The following is a 10,226-nucleotide window of genomic DNA, read 5'->3' as shown; positions in this document are numbered from 1 at the left end:
ACTCCCTCCATCCAACCCGCTGCGGAATTCGCTCGCCGGCCGCCCCCGAGGCACCGACGCCGAGCTTGTTGCCAGGCGAGCGACCAACCCACCCCCGTGCTTGTCAGCCATGTGCTACCACCACCACTGCGCTCGCCGGCTGCTAGTCAACCTTGCGCCCGTCGGCCACCAGCCTGCTGCTGCACGTGCTCCGGATCCAGGACCGCCGCGTCAGGTGGCAGACGTGCAGCGCCGCAGGTGGTCGAGGTCGCCACCCTCCAGCTCGCCTCCACCTCTTCCTCACCGCCCTCCAGCTCGCCTCGGCCGGCCGTATCGGTGCCTCCGTGCGCGGGTTCGCCGCGCTGCCGCCGCCATGCCCACACGAAGATGTCCCATTCGCAGTTGGAATTGCTGTGTTATTATTCGGCCTTCCAACTGAATCATCTAAGAAAGGTCTTTGTTCGTCCCATCTCTCAACTTCTGCACCAGCTTCAGTATCAACATCCATATAGTCAACTGAATCAATACATGAAGCAGGCACCTCGCATTGCTCTGTAAAGGAATGTTCTGAAGATTAGTTTGGATTTGCCAAACTGCACAGAGCTTATCCTAATAGGACCAGGCGACCCACGCGCCTTGATCTGTGCTGGTATACGCTGTAGTCTGCAGGATTTCATTTGAAAATTGAAATTTCTTAGCATGTAGCAAGTTACATAAAAATGAGATTTTCATTTCAGCCCTGTTGTTGTGGCAAGTTACTCAATTGCTATTGGCATTACCTTGCGTTATGATTTGAGAGCTCTATTTTAGTTTTCATTTTGTCTTCTTTAGTTTTTAGTTATTATTTGCCAATTTCATTTCCATTATTTTTGTTGTCACTTTTTGTCAATCAATGGTTTTCCATTGCAATTCTGGTAAATTAGTGAGTTCTGTCAGCCAGCTTGTAGTGAGACCCGAAATCTGATCATAGCCAATTCAATTTTGACTCATTTGCTCTTTCCACTATTAAGTGTGAGCAATGAAGGTATAACTAGGTCTGAATAGGTTCTTTTCTTTTGATGAACTACATTTTTCGTTTTACTTGTTATCTGTATTGGATGCTTTTAGTTATTTGTTTCAGGTTACACCATTGAATTCTTGTGCAAGGATAGGATTTTCACCAATTTAGTTAGCACTTGTTTCCATATTATTGTGATGATGTTTAACTGAGCTGTCTGTAATAAGATAGTGCAGTTTGAACTTTTAACTGATTCCCATCTTTATTTCTTTGCCAGACTGATTGGGAAGGTGGATACTTCCCTCTAACACTTCATTTTAGTGAGGATTACCCTAGCAAGCCTCCCAAGTGCAAGTTCCCTCAGGGTTTCTTCCTCCCAAATGTCTATCCTTCTGGAATAGTCTGCCTTTCAATCCTTAACGAGGACAGCGTAAGCTTTGCAATCATTTTGGTAGCCCTGTGTGATGCTATACTGATTTCATGGCCTTACTGTTCCAAAAAAAATTCTGTCAGGGTTGGAGGCCAGCTATTACTGTTATGCAGGTTTTCATCGGTATCCAGGACTTGCTAGATCAGCCAAATCCTGCTGACCCTGCTCAAACAGATGGCTATCACCTTTTTATCCAGGTTAGTCAAAATTGATGGACCACAACAAAGATATTGTTTGCCCAAAACCTTACTCAGTTTTGAAGTTCAGATAGCCAATCACGTTTGTAACATTTTATTTGGCTTTGCAGGATCCTACAGAATATAAGAGGCGTGTTAGACTGCAAGCGAAGCAGTATCCCGCATTGGTCTGAGAACTTCGCCCTATTTTATTGTGATTTCAGTTTTTATTTTTAGTTTTTAATTTCAGCTAGCAATTTCAGTTATTAATTTCATTTTGTAATTTCAGTTTTTATTGGTCCGAGCTCCTCTGCCTCCGTGGCTGCGCCGCCGGCCGCCAGCGTTCCGTGGCTGCGCCGCCCGCCGCCGGAGCACGCAGACCGCCATGGCCCGCCGCGGGAGCTCGCAGGACCTCCGTCGCAGGACCGTGAGACCTCCACGTGTGCACGCCCCAGCCATGGCTGAGCCTCCAGCCGCCCACCGAAGCTCGCCCCGCTTATGTATTCTATACACATGGGTGTGCGCATGGTGAACCCGAGCCTGACCTTCCCAGCTCGATGTGCGCCTGATACTGAAAAGGATTTTTGGGCACTGAGAGGGATTTCCCATGGCACAAGTAGCAGATTGGAGAGGCTACTATTCTGATCTGCTCTAAAATCAGTTCAGTATATTTAAGTATCATCCAGTATATCGGAGCTCTTCTTGATGGTTTTCGTCTTCGATCATGTGTTCTAATTGCTGTAACTTTAGTTCAGCATTGATTGATTCAGTCCTGCACACTACCGCATCTTTCTTTGCAGTGCTGATGCATCTCTTGTAAAATTCTGAATGTAATGTCTTTGCCATCCTGATCGGGAAAAAAACATGGTGATGAATTGAGGAAGATTGGAGGTTCAAATGTGTTTCGTAATTGGTAGTTTTTTTTCATTGTTTCTTTGTTTCATTTTTCAGTCATGTTTTTTTTTTAGTTTCAGATTTCAGTCACCTTTTTAGGTTTGAATGTCTTCCTAAATTCTGCGTATTAGTTGTCTCACCTGCAATGTATAAGAATTTGTCTCCATGTTTCAGTTTTTAGTCTTGTTTTTTTTCAATTTTTTTATTAATTTCAATTTTCAGTCCTATTTTTTTAGTTTCAGTTCTCAGTCACTCTTTTAGGTTTGAATGCACTCCTAAATCCTATATATTAGTTGTATAATAACTTATTTCATTTTTTTCTCAATTATTTGTTTTGTTTTTTGGTTGTTAATTTCTTTTTTAGTCACTGGTAATTTCAGTTTTAGTTTTTTTCACTGTTTTGTACTATTGAGCCACTTGTGATGAGATATATGAAATAAGACTATGATCCATGTGTTTCAAAATAGTTTGTATGTACTGGCAACTTATGTTATATATGCCGTAGCTATTTATGTATTAAACGTGGAGCAACCTATATATTAACCTTCCAACAAATTATATATAATAGCAAACGTGTAGCAACTTATGTATTAAGCGTGTAGCAACTTATTTGTCAATTTCAGTTTTCGTTATTTGTTGTGACTTTCAACTGTATGTCTTCCTAAATCCTGCATATTAGTTGCATCACTAAAAATATATAAGTTGTTACAAAAGGGTAGCTACTGCACACACAAGTTGCCACAAGAATTTTCCTCCCAGTTTAAGTTTTCAGTCAAGTTTTTTTTCAGTTTTTTTTTAGTTTTAGTTTTCAGTCTTGTTTTTTAATGTATTTCAGTTTCTGTTCTTAGTCACCCTTTTTAGGTTCGAATGCACTTTTAAACCCTACATATTAGTTATATAATAACTTATTCTATTTTTTTCTCAATTATTTGTTTTGTTTTCTAGTTGTTAATTTCTTTTTTCGTGACGGGTAATTTCAGTTTCAGTTTTTTTCACTGATTCATACTGTTGAGCCACTTGTGATGAGATCTATGAAATAAGACTATGATGCATGTGTTTCAAAATAGTTTTTATGTATTGGCAACTTATGTTATATATGTAGTAGATATTTATGTATTAAGCGTGTAGCAACCTATATATTAACCTTCCAACAAATTATACATATTAGCAAACTTGTAGCAACCTATGTATTAAGTGTGTAGCAACTTATTTGCCAATTTCAGTTTTCTTTATTTGTTGTTACTTTCAATTCTAGTTTATTATACTTTCTTTATTAGTTTTCTCTGGATTTTTTTTCATTGTGTCTACTTTAGTTTTTATGGTCTATTCGTCAATTCCATTTTTTTGTCAAATTCAGTTTTTCTTGGTAATTTTACTTTTAGTGTTATTTTGTATTATTTTTTCATTTTGTCTTCTTTTGTTTTTAGTTTCTATTTGTCAATTTTACTTTTATTTATTCCTTATCAATTTTAGTTTTTTTTTTCATTTTGTCTTCTTTAGTTTTTATTTTCTATTTTTCAATTTCAGTTCTATTTTGTGTTTGTCAAGTTTTAGTTTTTCAGTGTTTTTTAGTTTTAGTTTGCAGTCTTTTTAATTTTAGTTTTCTACATATTATTTGCCTCACCTACAAAAATGTATAAGTTGCATATTTTTAGGTTTTCATTCTTTTTTTCAGTGTTCTTTTAGTTTCAGTTTTCAGTCTTTTTTATTTTTTATTTTAATTTTCATTCACCCTTTAGGTTCGAATGCCTTCGTAAATCCTGCATATTAGGTGCCTCACCTATAATATATGAGTTGTCACAAAAGACTAACCATTGCACACATAAGTTGCCACAAATTATGTATTCTATTAGTTTGCAGCAAGTCATGTTACCTGATTTTGTAATAAATGCCCCCCCCCCCCCCCCCCCCAGTTGGCAGCAAGTCATATTTGCTGGATTTTGTGGTTGTCAATTTTAGTTTTTTTTGTAATTTTAGTTTTAGTGTTATTTTTCATTTTTTTCATTTTGTCTACTTTAGTTTTCAGTTTCTATTTGTCAATTTCAGTTAATTTTTTGTTTGTCAATTTTAGTTCCAGTTCGCAGCAAGTCATGTTTCCTAGCTTTTTTTTTCATTTCTTTACTTTAGTTTTTTGTTTTTTTTTCAATTTTAGTTTTATTTTCTGGTAATTTCGGTTTTAGCGTTGTCAATTTCAGTCAGTTTCTTGTTATTCTTTTTTTAGTTTTATGTTTCATTTCTACATTCATGTGTTTTAGTGTTGAGAGGAGCAACCAATATGCGGGAAAGAGCAAATCGGTGGAGAGGAACAGATTTGGATCGATGGAGTGGGGGTGGCTGCCGGCAGATTCGAGCAGAAAGAGGAGCATATTTGAGCTAGTTCTATAATAACTTGCCCCCCAGTTAGTAAATTATGCAATACTTATTTTAATAATTTGCCCCCACAGTTATAGAACTATAGTATTACGTGGTACTAACTCTTTTGATATTTTTTTGCCCTCCAGCTTGTGCATACTATGTAACAACTTTAGTATATTTTTAGTAGTAACTTTAGTATTACATGTTAGTAACTCTTTTTTAATATTTTCGCCCTGAGCTTGTGTATACTATGTGACAAATTAATTATATTTTTTGTAGTAGCAACTTTAGTATTAGAATGATATTAACTTTTTTTAATAAATCTGCTAGCACGTTTACACATAAAATTGCTATTAAAATAAAATTCATCAAAATATATGCAAGTGGGGTCTAGTTTTGTTCACCTCGTCACGTAGAACACAGCGGTGCAGATGGAATTGAAAATGGACATAAAATTCGAAAGTTATACCTACCAATTGAAAGAAAAATGTTTTGGTTTTTTGGTTTACTGTCAGCTGGTCACGCACGAGTGGCTGGGGTAGTGGCGTGGGGATGGGGTCGCGCGCGACGGGTCACGGCTTATCTGCGTCCTTTTTCGGTCCTACGCGCACTATGGGCCCAACAAGCCTACATTCTCCTATGTATGTCTCCTCCATCTCTCTCAAAAATATCTTCCTACTTGCTCGCCCATCGCACACTTTCATAGCGTCGTGCGGCCATCAACCCCCCCTCCCACTTCGCATTCGCCGCAGCGACCATCTTCCTCCGCGCGCCCTCATCCTGTGTTGCTCGCTCCTCGCTCCTACCCATCGTGCACCCTACCAGCGTCTCTCGCTCCTTGCTCCGGCAGTCCCACCCGTCGCGCGGCGACCCACGCTGTCGGGTGCGCCGCCCACCTCTATGGGTGTTGGTGGTGCTGTCGCGCGCCTCAGGTCGGTCCCCACCGAGCTAAGGGCACCCATGAGCGTAGGCCATGATGGTGGTGCTCGCACGCTATCGTTCGGCGCCGGCTCCCACTCCGAGGCTCGAATCAACCGGCCCTAGCATCTCCCTCTTCCTATGTTGCAAATGTATGTTTCAAGTATTTTAGATGTTATCAGATGTATATTGCAAATGTTTCATATGAATGTTACAATAGTAGATCGGGATGTTGCATATGTTGCAAGTGCTTTAGAGGCATGTTGCAAGTATTTCAGAGGAATATTGCAAGCGTTTGTTCAAAATGTGGCATCTGTTTAAGATGTATGTTGCAAGCATTTTTGATCTAGATGTTCCACAAGTTTCACACATATGTTGCAAGAGTATGTTTAAAATATTTCAGCTGCTTCAGTCTTATGTTGTAATAAGAGTTTTCATGTTGCAAGTTGCAAGTGTTTTTATCTGGATGTTCCATATGTTTCACACACATGCTACAAGTGTATGTTCCAAATGTTTCACCTGCTTCAGACATATGTTGCATTCAAGTGTTTCTTGTTGCAACTGTTTTAGTATTTCAAATGTATGTTCAGAGAGTCATGGGGGCACGGCTCGGGCGCCGGGGAAGGAGCGCGGCGAGCCGAGGGACGACGGATGGGGCGTGCTGTGGTAGAACCGCCTGAAATAACACACCTTTGGAGGCACTCGTCTTCCGCTAGACACTAAGCACCCCGAAAGTTGGCTACATCAGACGGTTCCGTCGAGCACACCCCAAGGGAGAACTCAAACAATCCACATTTTACACCAAGAATCCAATAATGAGAATGAGTTTACAATACTTAGTCCATTTTATACAACAAGAGTTCTCGAAAATACATTATTACAATACCATGTTCAGAGTGCGAAATTTAAACAGCGGAATTGAAATAAACATCTAACGATAAGATACAAGGATCGGTCTGTGCCCACCAGAAGAATCCTCCACACAATAGCCACTCTTCAAGCTGCATCTGCAACAGGGATAAATAAACCCTGAGTACACAATGTACTTACAAGACTTACCCGACTAGTGGGAATAATTTCCTGGCTCCAAAGGATATGATAAGTTTTATGGTTTGCTGGGTTTCCTTTTTGTGAAAAGCATTACTAGTATTGAATCATTATGTATGTGTTTTATTAGCAGTCATAATTAGTTCATTAGCTAACCATTCTAAGTAAGCACCTGTTCTACTTTCAAGCAAGAGTTGAGCAATCAGATCCATTCATCCCCTTTCATCTTGTAGTTCTTACTACGGTGCTAGACCATAGCCAAGTCATATTGTATCACACGACGATTCATGAATTAATGTTTCCCAGCTGGGTACCCCAAAACACACGCCTCGCTTGTACCCTAGGCACAAGCAAGACCAACCCATCACTCTCCTATCAAGGGGTCTAGGTCCCCGTCCAAACTTAGACTCCAAGCCCCCACTCCTGAGTCCCAAACTTAGTGTGGTGCTTAGACCTCCACCATCACCGCCTCCAATCAGTCGGTCCGGAAAGAGCCAGAACCCACGACAAGAGAGCAATGAGACTTCCCACTCCCATAAGCAAGTATGTGCTCAGGATAATAAGTCTGTGACCTGAATATCATCCATAGCAACAGACGGTCCTTAACTGACACGGACAGGGAAGAAAGTGTAACCAAGCTATGCCCGTTGGCCGTGGGACATAACCTATTACACCCACCAATACTCGTACCATATCCTAGCTCGGTCTCCGTTTCCTTTCACCATTTTATCATAGAGAGTAATAATAATAATCAACTATTGTGAGTAACGATAGGTTACTCATGCTACCGATAGCCTAAGCATAGCAGCTACTCGACATATGCTAGTAGGACTCATAGGTAGGTTTATCTATGCATGTAGTTTCAATATAAATCCTGTAACATAAATGCACATTATATATATATATATATATCCAGTGATTATTCAAAATAAGGGTTATGCACCGGGGCTTGCCTTGGGCAGGTGGATTGTCAGTTATGTCGGTCGTTGGTGGCTGTGGGGCTTCCTCCAATACAAGAACCTCCTCCTCGTATTCCTCGATCACCTCCTCGTATTCCTGCTCTCCGACGGTCATGAATTCCACCAACTCGTTCTCTATATGCATGCAATGATGATGCAACACTTAGTATTTTGGCAATAGCAACTCTTAAAATAAGAATACACATGCTAAGCTGCTAAGCTAACTCTAATGACTAAGATACTAAGCTAATCATTATCTCTACCAAATAGATTTCAAGCTCACCCTACAAGTGCTTAACTTTTATAAACCAATATCATGCCATTATTCCTTTAGCCTTAATGGGTATTTAGCTACCATATTAAGTAGTCTATTATAGTTAGCACATACTAATACAATGAAGCTACTATAAAAATTTTAGGGTTTTTGCTATCACCAATCTACCACAAAAATTCCAATAATTATTAATCAAAATAATACTAAGCATCTCAACTATTTTAATGCTCCTTAGCAACCACACAGATATGTATGAACTAACTATACTAACAGACAGACAATGTTTTTGGGAACCTAACAAAATTAGTTTTAGAATTTTTGGATATCTACATTATTTTACATTAATTACCAAAGTTTAGCTCAGAATTAAAATAAAAAGCTATTTCTATTTTCCACGAAAAAAATAAACCGATTTCGGCCCACGCGTGGAGGCGGCCCGCGGTGGGGAGCCCCCACGCGCGCTGTCACTCTTGCAAAAATGCCCTCGCGTTATCAGACAATAGCGTGAACACTTCACGTAGTATTTCTATAGACAACGACCTTATAATGGAGCCCTCGTAATCTTTTCACCTTCGCACCGAAGAGGTCCCCGAGACGCCCGCGCTCGCCGACGCGACGGATGATGGCACTAGGCGTTACACTGGCCACTCGAGGCTCGCACCGACCCAACTAACGAGCTAAAACCCATCTATGACCCTAACGCCTACCCTAAGCTGCGATATGGAGCAACAGGGCGCACTAGAGCGAGCTGCCACCACGCGTGGTCGCCCACGATGGTGCCACGGTCATCCTGGAGAGCTACATCGCTAACAGGATGGTAGAGATAGGGGATAAGCACCAGGGGCAAATCATGAACCTGGGCAAAGTGGTGGTTCAACCGGTGACTTCCTGAGTAGGGCTAGCCACGTGCGCACAACGAGCACGGCAACAAGCCACAACAGACACGGCCGCGTCAGCAGCGACGGGGAGGCGGTAGCGCTCCCACTAGCGTGCACACGGTGAAGAGGGAGCCAAGGTGAGCTAGTGGTGCAGAGGAATTTGCGCAGGGTGAAGTGGTGGAGGCTAGCCATGGCGCGGGCGGTGATGGGTCTTAATGGCACGGTGGCAGGGCGAAGCTCCAAAATTGAGGCTCGGCTGAGACACAATCAAAGTGGGGTGGGGGCGGCTGGAGAGGGGATGTGAGGGTGAAGGCATGGACAGGAGGGATTGATGAGAAGTGACCTCTCGCAGCTACGACACCGGTGCGATTCGACGGCGGTAGGGAGACTAGAACAGAGAGACGGGGCACGACAGGTGGGCTCGTCTTGTCCTCGCCTTGGTGGGACGCGAGCGGTGCGATCAGGACATCCACGCGCAGTCGCTATAGACAAGGCGTACTTGTGTCCGACCGGCGTGGCCCACGTGGCCGTAGTGCCTTAAATGACATTGCGACGGTGGCTCGGCCACGTGTGCGCGGTAGCAGCGGCCTTGAACTGGGCCAGCAGCGGCGCAGGGTTACAACGGATAGGCGCAGACGCGACGACGATGCGACGGCAGTGGCAACATCACGATGTGAGGCTGGTTGGCAGTATGGTGATGCGATAGCAGCGCAGTGCGGCCATGGCGGCACCAATGGCGACAGCATGAGGTAGGGCATCAAGGCACGAGGCCAATGGCTCGCTGCGGCTAGCCTCGGCCAAGCCCAGGTGGCCTGACCGACCCAGCGTGGCGGCACAGGGTGACCGCGTGAGACACGGCCATGTGCGCGGCATGGGGAGGCCACGTGGTGACCACGCACACAGCGCCAAGCAACCCAAGACATGTGACGCGCACAAATTTTGAAGCGCTGATCACGACCAAACCATTGCTACTAAACCTAAACCGGCTTCACTACACACAAGATGGCATATGGAACTACTAAATCAAATCATAGCACTACACCACTCCTCAACCCAATCTCTCTAAATAAATTGCTAAACATAGTTGCGTCTAGCTGTCCACAAGCTTAGAAATTTTCTAAGTGTTTGAGCTAATCTTAATTTCAGATTGCATTTCTAAGCTACTAAAAATATTACTTAGCAATATTCTTTTTGAATACCAAGTATTTCATTTTCATGTACAAAGTTTGTACTTCAAACTTTATTTAAGTGTCGCATACTGTTCTATAGCATTTTTGTTCAATAAAAATTAGTTTTAAACCCTACTCGTTAACTGTACG

At 42.3% G+C, this 10,226-nt stretch overlaps 1 protein-coding gene across 1 annotated transcript; it reads left to right on the top strand.

Annotated features, from left to right (window-relative positions):
- LOC136517761 (SUMO-conjugating enzyme SCE1-like) lies at positions 1 to 2,486 on the top strand. The gene is made up of 5 exons (XM_066511404.1): positions 1 to 432; positions 1,254 to 1,406; positions 1,490 to 1,603; positions 1,714 to 1,770; positions 1,872 to 2,486. The coding sequence occupies exons 1-5, from the start codon at positions 367 to 369 to the stop codon at positions 2,112 to 2,114; spliced, it is 633 nt and encodes a 210-aa protein (XP_066367501.1). The 5' UTR covers positions 1 to 366; the 3' UTR covers positions 2,115 to 2,486.
- The last annotated feature ends 7,740 nt before the right edge of the window (positions 2,487 to 10,226 follow it).

This window comes from Miscanthus floridulus, chromosome 17 (assembly GCF_019320115.1).
Source record: "Miscanthus floridulus cultivar M001 chromosome 17, ASM1932011v1, whole genome shotgun sequence".
Taxonomy (NCBI): domain Eukaryota; kingdom Viridiplantae; phylum Streptophyta; class Magnoliopsida; order Poales; family Poaceae; genus Miscanthus; species Miscanthus floridulus.
Note: the sequence above shows the minus strand (reverse complement) of the source record. Positions and strands in the feature narration are given on the sequence as shown.